At 36.9% G+C, this 17,891-nt stretch overlaps 1 protein-coding gene across 3 annotated transcripts; it reads left to right on the top strand.

Annotated features, from left to right (window-relative positions):
- The first annotated feature begins 508 nt into the window (after positions 1–508).
- On the top strand, positions 509–17,891 carry PIF1_1 (DNA helicase). 3 transcript variants are annotated; one of them, XM_051214488.1, is made up of 8 exons: positions 509–587; positions 3,882–4,399; positions 5,690–5,956; positions 6,784–7,178; positions 11,817–12,102; positions 14,163–14,275; positions 14,616–14,909; positions 16,671–17,891. In XM_051214488.1, the coding sequence occupies exons 2-8, from the start codon at positions 3,889–3,891 to the stop codon at positions 16,836–16,838; spliced, it is 2,034 nt and encodes a 677-aa protein (XP_051067670.1). In that variant the 5' UTR covers positions 509–587; positions 3,882–3,888; the 3' UTR covers positions 16,839–17,891. The 3 variants fall into 3 exon arrangements, with proteins under 3 accessions (XP_051067670.1, XP_051067669.1, XP_051067671.1); XM_051214487.1 differs by having other exon boundaries at positions 11,817–14,909; XM_051214489.1 differs by lacking the exons at positions 5,690–5,956; positions 6,784–7,178; positions 11,817–12,102; ... (1 more) ...; positions 14,616–14,909; positions 16,671–17,891 and adding an exon at positions 5,014–5,578.

Here is a 17,891-nt window from a genome sequence, read left to right as displayed (position 1 = left end):
CGACCACCTAGATGCTTAAACCACTTTGACTCGATGTACAGTGTTTATTTGTCATAAGTCTGTGTGTTATGCACACGCAACTCACCGTCGCCAAAAATAATGCAGTAATTTGTTACAAAGGGTCCAAAGAATCCCCACCCGGCCGGTTTCTGGAATCTCATATCTGACGCATGACTAGAGACTGTCTAAAATAAACCTCTTTCCCCTGTCATACAAAAAGACCAGATGTAATACATTCACTTTTAAGATTAGTTTTGAATCGCAAATGACCTAGTATTTGACTTTATCTAAAGTTGAACGTTTATATGGGCATTCCTGAAACACCCACAAGTTTAGCAAAAGCTACATTCTAACTAACTGCTGACTTCCCCATCAAATCATTAACGAAATGAATATGTATATATATTTGAGTTTTATAATGCGATATTAATCCTTGGCAGACCATACTTGTTACCACTTTAAGTAACAGGGTTTTGTTTGTTTGTATTTGATTAGAGTTGTAAATGCACGCGGACATCTTTTAAATACATCACGGGATATATGTTGGTCATTATTTTCCTGCAAGACTCTAAATAATCTAGTTTTAGGTAATCAATCAGTTCCGCTTGATTAACTGCTTCTTCATACATTTTCGAGTCAGTTTAAAAATAAAAACGAAGGGATTCGTCAAACGACGTTAATAACGACTTCACACACCCATACACGGGTTAGGGTTACCCATATGCACCCATGGGTGCATATAAGGTTTGTCATTAAAGTGTACTTATACGTACTACAAAGACAACATGTCTTTGGGGGTTTTGATTTCAATTTGGTAAGAACAGGAGCCCGAATGGATTGTGTTGTCCCTGTCGTTGGAGTCTCGGTTGACTTCTTTTGGATGGGTCAACTGATGGAGCTTCAGTTGCTTGTTGAGGAAGAGTCTCATGGTTTAGATTTTTTGATAGTAAAGGCAGTAGTCAACTGACTAGTAATTAGTGCTGGATTTGTGGACGTTTATGGGACGTCTCCCTCAATTTTCTGTTCCAGAGGACTAAAATTGTGGCGTTTCACGTGTCAAGTCAGTATTAAGCAGTTTGATGACAATGAGTTAGTAATCTCGTCCTTGTATATAACAAATTAATAGGTTTAGTTTAACCGGTTTCACTGTACGTAAGCATAGAGGTTCCAGTAATTGACTTAGTTGCAGTTCCTTGATCCTTTCTTAACAATTTAGTCATCTCACATTACTAGTATGTAAGACACGAGTAACTTGTCATGTAATTGTGGTGCTTTTTAGGAAGTCATATTTTCATCTAGGTACTCCACCTTACTAATAATCTTTTTATGGCCATGAAAGTACATTGGCTATAGGTACGGGACGATATTTCTAAAATTTATGCCTTGTACCTGTCTGTAAGACAGGACTTACTATGGGACCACTCCAGTCATTCGGTAATCTACTCTGGATTGAAGATAGATTAAAACATACTTAAAGGACTTGTGTTGAAGTGTGCCAGTTGCTTAGTACCTTTCAATACATTTCATCCGATTCCATGAATCTTCTTACTAGTTTAATTGGTGTACAAATGAGGTCGAATTCTTCGCTATTCACAACCTTCAGAGCGTGTGTGGCAGGATATATTTATTTTATTTATTTGAACATAAATATTAGTACAAAGGGGCACCGGATACATATGCGCCACACAATAATAATGAAAATGGGAAGAGAAAAAAGGTGAGGAGCGTGGAGAAAGAACAATAACGGACAGATCAGTGTAAGGTAGTGTAAGAGTAATAAAAATAATAATAATAGAATTAATGGGGAAAACGGAAAAGCACAATCAGAAGAAATCTTCCAGTTAAGGAAGAAACAACCATTTTTTATGAAGAAAGTAAGAGGTTACAGCAGGATCGCCACTGGCTTCTATTCTGAGCCATATCTGATAACGTCTCTAGCCACTGTTGCACCATCTCTCGGACCCCAGCCAGGGAATCGTGAAAGACCGATAGGAGCCAGCCCGTTGCAGCTTTCTTTCATACCCCGACACAATGTCATACACTGACCACCTCTCCGCTTTTCCCAACCAGTCCCAGTGTTGGAAAATAATGAACGACGAGGAATTCTCTGGGACGACATTCGGATAACATGTCCAAGCCACCGAAGTCGGTGTTTCAAGATGGTGGCACCAATTGAGTTATCATCTCTGTGCCCGAACACACGATGCTAAACCTCTGCATTACTGACATGGTGTTGCCACTGGATGTCAGCAATCCTTCGGAGACAGCGATGATCGAACACAGACAGTCGTCTAACGTCCTCAACTCGGAGAGACCAGGTTTCACAAGCATAAAGCAAGACTGCTCTCACCGACGCGTTGTAGATCCGACCTTTTACAGCCAGACTAACATCACGAAGGCGCCAAAGGTGGCCCAGATTGGCATAAGCCGCTCTGGCTTTCACTATTCGTGCATTGATCTCATCACTCACACCCCCACCAGCACTTATGCAGCTACCCAGATACACGAACTTTTCGACTACTTCCATCTGCTCACCATCCAGGGTGAGTACAGGATTGGAATCCTGCCAGTCTTGTAGAAGTACTTTGCACTTCGAAGGTGCAAGCACATACCATACCTACGGACACTGATTGCCAACTGATTAAGTGCGGATTGCATGGCTTGGGCATTGTCGCACAGTAAGACAATATCATCCGCATACTTAAGGTCGAGAAGTCTTTCTCCAGGCAACAGAACAGTTAACTAGTGGTAAAATTCATATCGAGAGGTGTTTCTATTTTATGTTCGTTGCTAAAATTGTCCGATAGTACGTGAAATTTCCTATAGTTGCCTTTAGCTAGTTCTGTTATAGTTTCACCTCTATAAACTGCTATTATACGACCCCGTTCATCTGGCTTATGGAAGAAGTTAAGCGTTTTAGGTATTTTCTGGAGTTCCTAACAATATTTTGTTTGTAATCCTAAACGTGCGTAGGTCTAAGGCACGAATATTTCTAGCTTTCTGATATTCAGACCTAGTCTCGTCAGAACCCAGTAATCTTCCATATCCTTTCATTTCTACTGAAAATGCTATGAGCTTCTTTGTGAAACCATGATGGGGAGTTTCTTGGTTGCATTAACATTTAAGTACGATTTCCCAAAGATCTGAGACATTTTTTACAAGGAATCGAGGTTTAGTACCTCAACCTACTGAGAACTCTCCATGATTCCCTGTATATTTCATTGGTGAAAATGTTTTGGTCCTAATAGTTCGTACGCATTAAAGGCCCTAATATACAGCGTTAAATACAGATGCGAAAAGTCATGCTGTTTTCTGGATTTTTTGCTAGCGATTTTAGTTTCATAACAAAGTTTTCAATGAAAGATAGGCTTCGTCGATCAGTAAAATTTGGGGGACCTTATAATAAATTATTTGATAGTAGGCCTCTCAGCGATAACGAGGAAAATGGCTGATGAAAACTGAGCTATTGAGGTGTTTTACATACTTGACGTTCGTATTGAAGACTGTGACTTTGATGTTTGTTGACAGACAGTTGTTTTGAGTTCCATATGTTCATCAACTGTAGGAATGCTGTCCTAGCTTTGTCAATTTTTGCCTTTACGTCTGCATCAGATCCTCCTTGTTTATTGATGTTGCACAGGTATGGCTTTTAGTACACTGCTACTAATTAAATAGGAGGCAGTTATATTTCATACTGATTTGTTTCTCTGCTAACAGTAATGACTCAGGCGAATCTAATTATTTACTATTCACTTAGTTGTTTTGAAAAGTAATGAAAACCACAAAATAGTTTCTTTTGCTCCTGTGTTGTATCACTGTAATTTAGTTGTTAGGAGTTCAGTCTTTCCTCACCAGAAAATGCTTGTCCCTTTCTGTTTTAGTTCCATTATGACTCTCTCTTTACGCTGCTCTGTTGTGATTGAAGAGTTAGCTTCTGACAAGTGTACCGTAAAACGTCGCACAGCACTTCGTGAATCGCAAATTTCAGCAGTTAGAGATGAATTACAGCAAATTCTCATACGTATCACTCCTATGAACAATTCAGGCTGCAAAAAGATGGTGAAGAAAAGCATGGGTTATCCAGTCATTGAATTAGATCTTTACAAAAACTTTTTATCACAAGGCAAAGCCACTATATGTTTACCGGTTCATTCTGTAAGAATAATGATTAGTAACTGTCCACCAGATAAACTTCGTTTTTTCCTCGCGACTCTTCGTACCAAATTAAAGACACAAAAGACTCACGTTTTGAAAAGACCAGTACCACCGGATGCTCCTCCTACATCTATTTCACTTCTAGAAGAATTAAGTCCACTACCCCTTCCAAAGAAAATCAACTCTCACCCAAAAGTCATAGAACCATTTTCTTGTGACATGTCTGTCATAAACTTTCAAGATGGTAGGTATAATGATTTTATACTAATGTTAACTGATTTATAGTGAAGATCAGAACGAATTCCAGTTTTCCTGAGACCGTTCAAAATATCTAAATAATAATATCTTTTTTAAACGAATGCCTGCATCTTCTCTGTAGTTGATTTATATGTCCAACATTCGTCACCAAATATTTTATGGTCATTCATGACTTTTGTTAGTTAAACTCTGGAATTTCATCCTTCTGTGTTTTAAGAGGACTACTCCATCAATAAAATTCATATCCTGTTGGGGTGTGCAATCTCAATTTACAATTTATAGGGATAAAAGCAGTTTCAATTAGGTTTAAATACTATTACAGTAAATTATTCTGTGTAAACACTATTTGTAAGATTTCAATACATCTTTACTCAACAAATATTGTTATATCCGAACGAAGAATAAGTGAATGGTAATTGCTAGAAATTATTTATGGACTATTATTACATATGTCCTTATTGGATAATTATTAAGTAACGAGATTTTATATATATTCGTATTCCTTTTATCATAAGCTTTCATTTAACTTGTTAACTGTTATTATATGATTTACTATTCTTAAGTTATTCTCAGTCTATTTGTTACATCTTACACTCACAGCCACTTTTGGTTTGATGGAGTCTGATTTGCTTATTTATAAACAACGTATGTCTGGAATTTATGGTTCATACAGTGAAAGCTGAGGTTGTGTTCTGGACTCAATGAACCGTGCTAGGCGAGAATAACTAGTAAGGACTCAGAGTTGACTCTAGCCTGCTCGTTCTGTTTTGATGTGACATTGGTTTGTGTTCTGATTAGCAATGTAGTCACGTAATAATTAACAAGGCAAGAGGACGTAACAATATAGGAACAAATCCTGGTAAAATGAAAGTAGACACCAACCATATTAACTATTGTAGAACAATACAAAACCGGTAAATGAGTTGACGCGATTGCCTACTGTATGCAGAAGGGGAAATAAAGTTAATATGGACAGCCAATTATTATCACCAGTCGCCATAATAAGAATCTAACTCGGCGCTCAATACGTGGATGTTTACTGAGTTACATTGGTTGCGTAATTAATTACATCGAAACGGCTTAGGTCGTCTAAATGTGCTTATAGTATTTTGACTCTTTGTATATTCAGAAGACAAAAGATAGCTAAACCATTTTTTAACGTCATAGCAGCAGCAATGACGTGTATCAATTGTTTACTGTAAATTCGATAAATCCTGATTTCAAACTTCTAGGCACAATGCTTCAATTTATCACTCTATCATACACTTTTTTATAGAAGTTTCAAATACCTGTTCACCAAGATGTGGATCCTTACACCCGACTCCTCTTGTTTCCACTCCCGTACGAAAGGTCGCAGCAAAAAGTCGTGGAGACACTAATCGGTCATTTGGTCATATCTTTGACTCACGGGAATCTGATATTTCAAGTCAAAAAGGTCACGACGAACAAATGACAGTCATAAATTTCGTAAAGCAAGGGTGCAATGTTTTCTGTACTGGTGGCGCTGGGACAGGAAAATCTCATCTTATTCGTCGTGTAGTTGGTAAGTAACCTATATATATATATATAGTTTAAAAATTACAATATCTTATCAAGATGATTATATATAAAAAACATCCGAATACATGTGTCTTTTGATGATTCTTTGTGGAAGATTTCTTAAAATATGTATCGGTTACTCTTCATAGCATCTGTCACATTGCTTAATAGCTTTTGATCAGTTATTTGAAGCCACTTTTGCTTTACACTTCAACCATTTATTTTATTCGTCAGTGTACCCAAAGTGTTATGAAGGTCAAGACTTCTTTGTATATTGTCATTAGTTGCATCTATGTTTGACGGCTGTTGCAATTGTGTGAGAAACTGCTTATAGTCAGCGTGTTAGATTGTATGTGTTCCCATGGGTGGCAATTTTCTTCATGGGTCTTGGTATATTTGTTCTGCATAATCCTGTTGTAAGATGGGTTAAACTTTTTCTGATTGAATTTATGGGACCATAATCAATCCCAAGTAATGTATACGACGGAATGTTTTCCGGATGTAAAAATAAAGTATCAATTTAAAATATGTGCTCTTAGTTTGTACGTGGTAACGGTAAAGCTTTCTGGTGATATTCAAAGTTAATATATTTATAAATGACCGTTTTACTACTCATTATAAATAGTAGTATAACATTGTAAGGATAATTATCATCTACTGAAGTGATTTTCACGAATTAAAGACAATCAATACTTAAAAAAACATTGTCATCATATATATATATATATATATATATATATATATATAGTTGTGAAGTTTTTTACGTGAGACTACCGTAGCAGATTTCTGTTCCAACTGTTTATCAAGAAGTTGTGTTTCTTAAATATGCAGGTCTACTTCCACCGGAGCATACTGCTGTAACAGCTAGTACAGGGTCAGCTGCTAATATTATTGGTGGATTGACAGTACACGCGTTTTCTGGATTAGGAGGTTTACTTGAGTCAGATCTAAAAATGGATAAAGATAACATTTTGGTTTGGATGGAGATTTTGCGTACTCGTTTAAAATTCCGTCCAGATATAGTAACTCGCTGGCAAAAACTGCAATATCTTGTCATTGATGAAATTAGCATGTTAAGTAGCAGACTGTTTACACGTTTAGAACTTATAGCCACTGAGTGTCGCCGTTCAATGAACAAAATTTCTGAACAAAAAGCTTTCGGTGGCATCCAGTTGGTTATCTTCGGCGACTTTTTTCAACTTCCACCTGTTGTTCATCCATCTGAGGTAGGTTATAATAAACCCAAAATTTACAAATGTATACGGTTTACTTTTATTTTGCATTCATACAGTGTGACAGGCTGAACAGTGTGTTTCTTTTTTATTTTTAATGGCAAGTATGGAAACTTGTGTTAACGTATGTTTACGCTAGATCGATGCTTTCGATAATGGACTGAGGTTTTAATCGTCAAATTTCTCCAACTATTACATTAAAGACGTATTACAACCGTAACTCAAAACGTTTTCCATTTAGCCGTTTTTATGGTCTTATTTACTTGGGCCGGTTAGCCATCATGGAGGAACGCAGGCCACCCACCGGCATCCTCAGTTGAACTCTATCGTGAGGAGTCCTTTCCAGTTGCTATTCGTTGACTTGATATCTGCTTCCGAATCCCGACACAATGTGTTCCTTGGTCTTCCTCTTCTCACTTCCAGTTACGGATTCCAGGCTAGCTCCCGCCTCGTGGTTCAGTTTACTGTCGATACCAGGAAAAGTTTTCAACAAAGTGTTGTTGAACCGGATGAAAAATTCAGTAGATATCCAGCTTCGAAATCAACGAGCCGAATTCCGTAAGAATCGGTCGTTCACAGACCAAATCGCGATACTACGAACCATGGTTGAGCAATCAATTGAATTGAATTCGTCATTATACATCAACTTCTTTAACTATGAGAAAGCGTTTGAAAGAGTGGATAGGAGAACTTTACGGAATTTTCTTCGACACGATGATGCACCTGAAGAAGATCGTCAACATCATACGGAATTCATACGATGGATTACAGTGCAAAGTGGTGTATGTAGGATAGCTGACAGACGCATTCCAAGTAAGGACCGGAGTCAGACAAGAACGATTACTCTCTCCCTTTCTCTTTCTTCTGGTGGTTAATTGGATTATTAAGATGTCCACATCTCAAGGAAATCATGGAATACAATGGACAGGTTGGATGCAACTAGACGATTTGGACTTCGCAGATGACCTAGCTCTTCAATCCCATACACACCAAAAAAAGCATGTGGAGAAAGTCAGTGTAGCAGCAACCTACTACGACCATCATAAAAAAAGTTCAAGTATTTATAACAATTGTCTACACAAGATACCCAATATCTGTTGGCCGGATACCATCAGCGACATCTTACTGTGAGAGAAAACAAACAAGCTTCCAGGTAGAGGTAGTTAGAAAAAGACGCCAGAGGTGGATCGGACATATTAAGGAAATCACAAAACTGCATCACGACTTACTTAATAACCTAATTACCTACTCCTGTTCCTTCTCGTGGAGGAGCATTGGCCTCCCACCTGGATTCTCAATCGAAATTTGTCCTGTGCAATCCTTTCCTGTTGTTCTTCCTTTATTTACTTTTGTGCAGAGCTTCGATGTGGATCCATTCTTTATTGTGATGTTGCTTGCGGCCCAACACCCCTGACACGTTGAAGTTAGTACTTCCCTGATCATCTTTCACTTGTCCTCCATAGCAGTTTCTTCTTCATCCAGATCTTGTAAGGCTTGGAACCTGTTGTTGAGAGCTATATTGAATTTGTTTAGTTTGCCGCTATCTCGAAGGAAGGCTTTGTTGGACCTTTGTAATACAGTTTCTCCAGCTGTCTAGTGCTTGTCTAGCTTCAGTTTCATCTTGACAAACACCAGGTCGTGATCTGAAGTTGCTATGTCAGCTCCTCTCTTGGTCCTCACATCCTTCATTGAGCTTCTGAATGTTTTTAGCGATGCAAATATGGTCGATCTCGTTCTCTGTAATGTGATCCAGTGAGACCCATGTAGCTTCGTGTTCGCGTTTGTGGGGGGAAGAGGAATACAGTACCACCCATAACCATTTTGTTGAATGCATGTAAATCTGCAGATCTCTCGCGATTGTCATTCTTTTCTCCCAGTCCATGTCGCCCGATGATATCTTCTCACCCGGCGTTGTCCATTCCAACCTTGGAGTTTAGGTCTCCCGTCAGGATGACCAAGTCTTTTCCTGGACACTTCACTACGACCGATTGCGTCCTCTCGTAAAGCTGGCCTTTATCGTCTTCATTGCTATGATTGGTGAGTGCATGACATTGGATAGGATTCTTTGTGATCTCCTTTGTTTTGAAGGATGCTTTGATGATTCTGGATCCATGGTTAGGGGCGGCCAAACCAAAACGTGGCATCAGTGCTTGAAGTCACTAACTTCTGGTCTAAGTCATGTTGGGAGCTGCAGACTAATTGGTCGGGGTCCGCGTGACTATCGTAACCAATGGTTGGAGACTCTCGGTGACATGGCTCAGAATCGATCACAATGGCGTCGGTGTATAACACTCTTTATCTTCCCTTAAACTAAGAGATTAAAATTGCTTCATATCTTTCTTTATACGAACTAATTCTTTCTTCCTGTACTATATCCTTACTGCAATCTTTCTTTTATATATTACCACCTCTGAATTAACTACTTCTATGAATCCAATGTCCACCTTGTTGTGTTAATGAGGTATGGCAACTTGGATCGATGCATATATGTGCCTGGTCCTACGTTGTAGCTGACTGACTCTGGATCCGTGAGATTCTCATCCTATAAGTGTTTTCCGTGCTTCATTGGACAGCATCTAAGCAACTCCCTGAGTGTGTGGAGCGTTTTCTTCTTCATAACCAGAGCGCAACAGCATCTCTCCCAAATCTAATTCTTTCTGTCGAGCTTGGATCGAATGGGTTTCACTGATTCCGAGCACCTCCAAGTTGTATCTCCTGATTTCCGTAGCTATTTGATTGATCCTATCGGTCTCCCATATTGTCCAGACATTTCATGTACCGATCTTAGCTGTTGCTCTGGTTGTTAGAAGAGACATCAACCTTTGTGACTTTCGAAGCATCTCAGCTTTCACTATGAGGTGTTTTAATTCTTCTGAATGATGATCCTTCAACTCGGCGGGTAGAGTTCAAGTGGTATAATTTATTATTTATATTTCACTAACCAGCTATTGTGTAATAATAATTTGAAAGCGTGCTCGTCAAATTAATTTCATTGAAGCAACTTTAAAACGAAATCTGAAGAATATTATATAAGTATCAAATACTTCTATCATCTGGAGGTTTTCGTCATGTAACTTCTTGTGTTATGTAGGCATTGTGAAACCGTTCTAGACGCCTTAAATTTCATTGATAAAAATATGTAGTTATCTTGATGATATCAACCGTTTTATGTTTTCTCAATCGGAGATTATTCCATACACTTTTGAAGTCACTTATCATCTTTGACTATGGGACTTTGTTACATGATGAACTTTGTTCTGGATGACCAACAGGGTTATATCGAAAAAAAAATATCTAGTTCGACTTCAAAATTTCTGTCTGGAAAGTGCCAACTCCACATAAAATACTCTTGGATTGATGTGCACTTAAGATAAGAACGCTGATTTTATGTAATGTTAACAATCAGTGTTCGGGAATCGGCTTAACCTATTGTAAATATTATTGAGTTAGTGTTAAATACTGGTTTTATTTGTTCACTGGTTTCGGTAACTGTAGATTGTACATCGGCATTTTTAACTGTTCCAGGAATTTAATTATTTTAAGAACTTCGTAGATAGGACTGAGTCATTTGTTAATATCCTACGGCGTACTTTTCAAATACTCCATAGATTTTTAGTTGTTAGGTGTTTATGTGTTAATCAACTGTTATCACGTTGTGACGTGAAATAACTAGTCATTACGTACAACTTACAAAAAATCCCCTATTAAGAAACTATGTTAACAGCGTTCTTTTCAGTACTTGTTGGATTGTAAATTTCTCTGCGAAGTTAAGTAGTTTTAAGTTGTCTATTATTAGTTCATCTAGTATACGTCAGTTGTATTTCTTATTGTAGTATCCTTTTAAATTCCTTATCACAATACACACAACACTTGAACAATCATTAGAAAAATGTTAATTTATTTTAAGAGCTTTTGATAAATAGTCAACTTGACGTTAACTGGTATTCGTCAGGAATTTCAGCCTTATCGTAATTTAATTTAATGATTGACATATACTATAGAGGGAATGTATACATCGTCTATCCTATTGTACTACGCTGTCTGCCATAGTAGGTTGGAAAAACGTTAGTGGTGATTAGACTGATACTTAATAATAGTCCGTTAGGTTATTGACTGCTAGTTTCAGCTGCCTGGAAATTTCCGTGCCTTTTATCATGCTGATTTCCACTTCTATCTCATCAACGTGAAGTGTAACAACATAGATGTGTTAACATTCATGCCAGGTTTTATGTTTATGACGAACTAACTGATAGACTAGATAATATAAATGAAATGGTTTCCAGATATCCGGTGTATTTATTATTATGTCCTCTAATATCAGTCGAATTATATGCTTGTCACCAACTTTTATCAGTAAGATGTTCAATGTTTTAAAACTGAGAATGTATAACCACTAGCAATTTGTATCCCTTAATATTAACTCTGTTAAGAAAAGACAAATTGAATTAACCATTGTTTTTAAATTGATCCTGATTGATTTCACTTCGAATCCGGCAAATTATGACTTAGTGTTACACCATATTGACTTTCCTATTTAACGGAATCCAACGAGCACTAAGGCTATATTCATTATATTTCCTCAAATTTTACTCCATGTAATTGGTTGTTTTATTATCTTTTTTAATACTGTAGTCTCATAATAAATTTGCATTCCAATCATCTTCTTGGGCTAAATGTCGTTTTCGAGTTATTGAACTTACTCACTCTTGGCGACAGTCCAATGATCCGAAGTTGGCTCATTTACTATCAGTAATTCGTGAAGGTCAGTGTCCACAGTGGGCTGTGGAAAGATTGCGATCTCGTTTGGTTTCTGAACTGGTTAACGATCAAAATAAACCCAAAATTATAGCAACACGTTTATGTACTCATCGCGCAGACGCTGATGCCTGGAATCAACGCAAGTTAAGTGAACTGCCAGGTCGGTTAAATAATTTTCATTGGATCGTATAATTTCAGAATTTTATATAGTTGTTATTACTTTGTAGCTAGTACGCAAGCCAAAACGCATGCAACACAAAAGAATAATATCATTACTCTTTGGTGAACCCTGTTTTTTGATGGAATGTAGTGTAAATATTGTTATTGGACTACTCCCACTGACACTGGAATTTATCTTTTGATTCAGTTTGTAGTAAGTAATCGTGCAAGAAAAACGTTAGCAGATTTTCCAGCTTTGACATAAATTATGTGTCTGTCTATTTTACTTATTAGTTATTTAAACAATATCTAAAGAAATTTAACCATTCATACATAGATTGGCTCCTAGGTCAATCCATAAGCGCTATGCAAATTCAACCATTCACTCCTCCCTGCTCATAGTCTGGTCAGTTGACTAGTGTGTCTGAGATATAATATTCCCAACCACTACGTATTTCGGATTTTTTGCTTCCATACTGTTAATAATTCTTGGTGGTGTTTTAATCATCGATTTACTCGAAATAAGTACACAACCTCCAACAAAATGAGGCTAATAAAACGTATTTTCGCATCCACTACGAACACCCCTCTACCCACTTTGTTTCAAGACTGACATTAAAACGAATGTGGTTTCTTTTTATCCGCAACTTTTAGTTTTTTTCGGTATGACTATAAATATTAAAAAAGTGATTGGTTGAAGTGTTATTAAATTATAAGCTCGATATGCCAGTGGTCGACTCCATGAGTCGATCTAAGCTAAACTACCAATGAAAACCTGGGAGCACTGGACAGCTGTTTCGTCCTAGTATAGTACTCCTCAGGTGAAGACGGCTATCCACTCCAGACAATGAATGAGTGGTTGCTCATTTATTCATGGATCAATTGAAGTTAGACGTTAACACCGTTGGATGCCGGCTCAATGGTCTGGAAGTTAAGTGTTCGCACGCGAAACCGTAGGCCCTGGGCTGGAGTCTCACGTGCGGGATCGTGGATGCGCGCTGCTGAGGAGTTCCGTAATAGCACAAAACGGCTGTTCAGTGCCTTTGGGTTTTCAGTGGTTGTCTAGCTTAGATCGACTGAACTGTTAAAATTACTACAATCTCCACAAACCCCTATCCTGGTAATATGCTCAATATTTCAAGGTGCACACTTTTTTAGCCTAAATATACAAAGATAGCATGCTGGGAAAAAAATCTCTGGGCGCAATCACATTCGACCGTGAATCTAGACTATTGATACAGTGATTATTGTAATCACTGCACAAATTATTGACTTGTATATCTGTCTTAAACTAATAATGGATGATACTTTTTTTGATTATTAATATTACTGAACGACAGGTTTAAGGATTGCAAAGGAGAAAGATGTGCAAAAATGTATATTAGTGGGGCTCGATGTGAATGATACGTTTAAACCCTAGTTGTTTTAATGTTATTCCTGTTTTGAACAGCTTGCTAGCATTAAATGCTCAAAGCCTAATCTACACTAACCTTTTATTAAGTTACAGCAGTTCGAACTAATTAGGGCTTTGAGACTCGTTTTCAGTTTTAATTTAAAACTTTGGAAGATATATCGACTAAGAGTTTTTGCGTTGAACGTAAGGTGTTATTGCTAACAAAACAAAATATATGGAAATAGGAATTAACATTAAATTCTATTCATCAGTTTTACGAATTAGTTAAATTTGAATAAACTGAACATAAAATATGTTAAATAGAAAAACAACAAAAACAGACAGTTATTGGATAAATTCAGAAGTAGATCTTGTTCGATAGAAAAACAATGTGGTAAAATTCAAAGAATTGTTAGAGAACACCTTTTAATGTTGACATTATGCATTTGAGAATCCGGACTCCAGAAATTCCAATATATGCACATTAAATGTATTCTAAACCAAAAGTACTTTCTAATACACTCCAGAGGTTTTACCTAGCTGATGTAAATGAATATATTTTTATATGTTATATCAAATCAGTTAGTGTTAGTATAACGTTAATCGTCACAGTTTTCATGAAATCTATTTACGAATTTTCTTATTTTCCTGTTCACTCATTCAAATAGGTTCATTTAAAGTTTATCGATCTCAAGACAGGGGAGTTGGGAAAGGTATTTCAACCACAATAGATTCATCTTGCCCAGCTCCTTCTGTACTGAATTTAAAAGTTGGTGCTCAAGTAAGAACATGTTTATTTATCGCAGTTTATTTCATTCTGTATTATGTTGTGCATACCATTTAGAAAGTTTTGAATCAGTGATATATGCGCACACGTAAAAATATGCGTCAGGGTTGAATACAAATTTTCATTCTTATGAACATTATGTCGTTAAGTGAATTCTACAAACGCTCAAAGTTTGACACTTTTAAACTTGCTTTACATCCCTCACACTTTTAACAACCAAAAAGCAGTAAAAGTACAATTCAGAATTAGATCTAAATTTATACTTGTTATATTGTTGAAAATTGCATGAATCGGTTTATTCTTTTAACAGCATGTTGTAAATATAAAACTTTAGGTAATGCTACTAAGAAACTTGGATACCAGCCGTGGACTTGTCAACGGAGCACGAGGCGTAATAGAGAAGATAAACAACGATAATGGTCTTCCTGAAGTTAGATTTTATTCTGCAAAAGCGAATGGAACTAATGGTATCTTACATGTCGTACAAATGGAAAAGTGGACTATTCGTGGGGTTGATGCAGAAGAAATCGCGAGTCGACGTCAATTACCACTAACTCTGGCTTGGGCGATATCCATCCATAAAAGTCAGGGGATAACATTGGAATATGCGGAATTAGCTCTGTCAAAGGTTCGTATTTTGCAATAGTGTGACGGACTAAAAAGTTTTATTTTCATAATAAATAATTTAGTTCAAAGTAGTTGGGGTCCATGTTTGCAGAATACGTACGTTCTCAACCGATTAACTCACAATCGTTTGTTTCCAGCATTGTCGTTACCTTAAAACTCTCAACAGAGTATCTTCTGTTACTAGTGATAATGAAATTAACACTTTGCAATTAAAAAGTAATGAACAAAAAACAAATGATTTGATAAGTCATAGTAGTTATACCAGGATAGCGAATAAAAAAATCATTATTCACTAATCAATTTCAGACACAAGGTAGCTCAAACCAATATTAACCATTAACGCGAGCAACGTTTCAATTCCTAAACAATTTTGTTAACGGTTCAATGTTCAGATTCAATAAATAATAAAAAAAAGTGATGCTGAACCAATAATTAAAAATAATAGTAATAATGATGCGAAGGTTTGTAAAATGAAACAACAAAGACAATAATATTTCGTTAAGTTATATGTAAATTAATCAAATCAGGTTATTCTAAAAATTGAGATAACTATTGATTTATTAACCTTGAAGTTGGCTGAGGCAAAAGGAGTTGAACATATTTCTTTTGCACACATAGTTCTTTTTTTGTCGGTAAGAATACTTTTGTAATTAAAATTGTTGTTCTTATACTAATAATTGCTAATGTGGCTATGCAACTGTAGAACCTAAAGAGAATTTATTAAAAAGAATATTCTTTGTTTAATATATCAGCGTTTCCTTTAATCAAATAATTTCACATTTAAATATTTTTTGGTTGAATGGTAGTAGAATACTCATGACCATAACTTAATGAAGTATAATTAGGTACATAGGTCTCATCGGATCACATTACAGAAAACCAGATCGATCATTTCTGTATCACTAGAAAATTCAGAAACTCAATGAAGGATGTGAGGACCAAGAGAGGAGCTGACATAGCAACTTCAGATCACGACCTGGTGTTTGTCAAGATGAAACTGAAGCTAGACAAGCACTAGACAGCTGGAGAAACTGTATTACAAAGGTCCAACAAAGCCTTCCTTCGAGATAGCGGCAAACTAAACAAATTCAATATAGCTCTCAACAACAGGTTCCAAGCCTTACAAGATCTGGATGAAGAAGAAACTGCTATGGAGGACAAGTGAAAGATGATCAGGGAAGTACTAACTTCAACGTGTCAGGGGTGTTGGGCCGCAAGCAGCACCACCATAAGGAAGTTTAGAGGGGCGCTGGAAACGCTGGTAAACATTTCATCCAATCAGTGTTAAAAAAGAAGCTTTACAGAAACATTCGAAAAGTGAGGGGTCACGTGTCACATTCCTAATTGATTAATTACCAATGATGCTAATATATTTGCTATAGTTTCGAGAACTTCTAGAACCCCTTGATTTTTTGTACATTAACCAACTTTTGAGTAAAACGCTCTCTTCACACTTCGAGCTTTTTTCTCTTGTGTTCAAGTTACCATGTAAATTTAGCCTAAGATAATTAGAAGCGTCTAGGAAACGGATACAAGCATCCAGTTAGAAAGATTATCTTATTCGTTATGTTATTGTCAATTATGAACAATCAGTTGTGGTATGTCGACTTATTTCACCGTTGTAGTTATTGATTTTGTTGTTGTTGTTGTTATTCTGTCTGTAAAAATTTCAACTATCATTTCCGCTCCAAATATGTTAGTATGTTGAATACCTTCTTATTTTTGAATTCTATGGATTCTTATGTCGCTTTGTTTATTCCAGGTATTTGAATGTGGACAAGCCTATGTAGCTCTTAGTCGGTGTCGTAATTTAAATGGCCTATACTTACTCGATTGGCGCCCTGAAGTGATTCGTGCAGATCCTAATGTGATAAAATTTTATGCCAAAATTAGAGAGACCAATAATGAGATTAAAAACAAGATTATATGATAATATTTTTACAATTTTCTTTATACATTTTTTCAAAAAGAAACTATCCTCATAAATCGACGCATTTTAATTATTTTTATGTGAATGAAATGAATATTTACAAATGAATAAATTTTAGATAAAGTTATTCGAATCTTATCTAATTTCGATAACTAAACTGATTACAGTATATAATAATGAGCGTCGACTTATTCATCACTGGACACAAAAAATATTTACTGGGAAATATTTACATGGGAAATATGATAACGAATATGACTAATATATTCAGAATGATGACTCTTGAATGATCTGAGAATCACTACTTTAAGATCAATTGGTCGATATTTCTTAACTTTCATCAGTAAACGAGCGGTTTCTCTTTCAAATATTTTACTAATTATGTTTTTACTTACGCCTGTTACATAGAGAAGCATAGGCTACCGACTACCTTTCTCTATCCAACTCTATCTTGGGCAGTCCATTCCAGTTGCTATTGATCTTTTCACGTCTGCTTCCAGTTCTCGACGCAGTGTGTTCTTTGGTTCGTAGTGTCGCGATTTGTTCTGTGAACGACCGATCCTTACGGAATCCGGCTCGTTGATCTCGAAGCTCGATATCTACTGAATTTTTCATCCCGTTCAACAACACTTTGTTGAAAACTTTTCCTGGTACCGATAGTAGTGTAATGCCCCTGTAGCTATCACACTTGCTCAAATCTCCTTTATTTGATATCTTGATAAGATGCCCCTAAATGCCCTGGTATGGTCGAGAGTGGGGTGGGCCCCTACCTCCCTCTCGAAATGCTCTCACACGGCCACGCGTATACAGCCTCTGCCAGGGAAGTCCTACTCACTGCCTTCTCGCACTACAGGTGTTGTTTACGAAAATGAGAGGACGAAAAGCGAATGTCCGGCGCTTTAACCGGATCCCAAACTAATGGTGCACATGGGTCCCAGTATCCTGCGGGAAGAGATGGCGTATGAACCAATTGTTGGTCACCTGCCACCATGGGACTGCGTCTCCTTACGATGCTCCACTGCCTTGTGGATCAGACCTTCAGGTCGAAGGCTC

The sequence above is a fragment of the Schistosoma haematobium genome, chromosome 2 (genome assembly GCF_000699445.3).
Source record: "Schistosoma haematobium chromosome 2, whole genome shotgun sequence".
NCBI lineage: Eukaryota > Metazoa > Platyhelminthes > Trematoda > Strigeidida > Schistosomatidae > Schistosoma > Schistosoma haematobium.
Note: the sequence above shows the minus strand (reverse complement) of the source record. Positions and strands in the feature narration are given on the sequence as shown.

Bases quoted from the DNA above. Each gene is read 5' to 3' on its own strand.
- PIF1_1 (XM_051214488.1), top strand. From the start codon at position 3,889: ATGACTCTCTCTTTACGCTGCTCTGTTGTGATTGAAGAGTTAGCTTCT. The intron at 12,103-14,162 runs GTCGGTTAAATA...TCATTCAAATAG, and splicing joins CAAGTTAAGTGAACTGCCAG to GTTCATTTAAAGTTTATCGA. The intron at 14,910-16,670 runs GTTCGTATTTTG...TGTTTATTCCAG, and splicing joins CGGAATTAGCTCTGTCAAAG to GTATTTGAATGTGGACAAGC.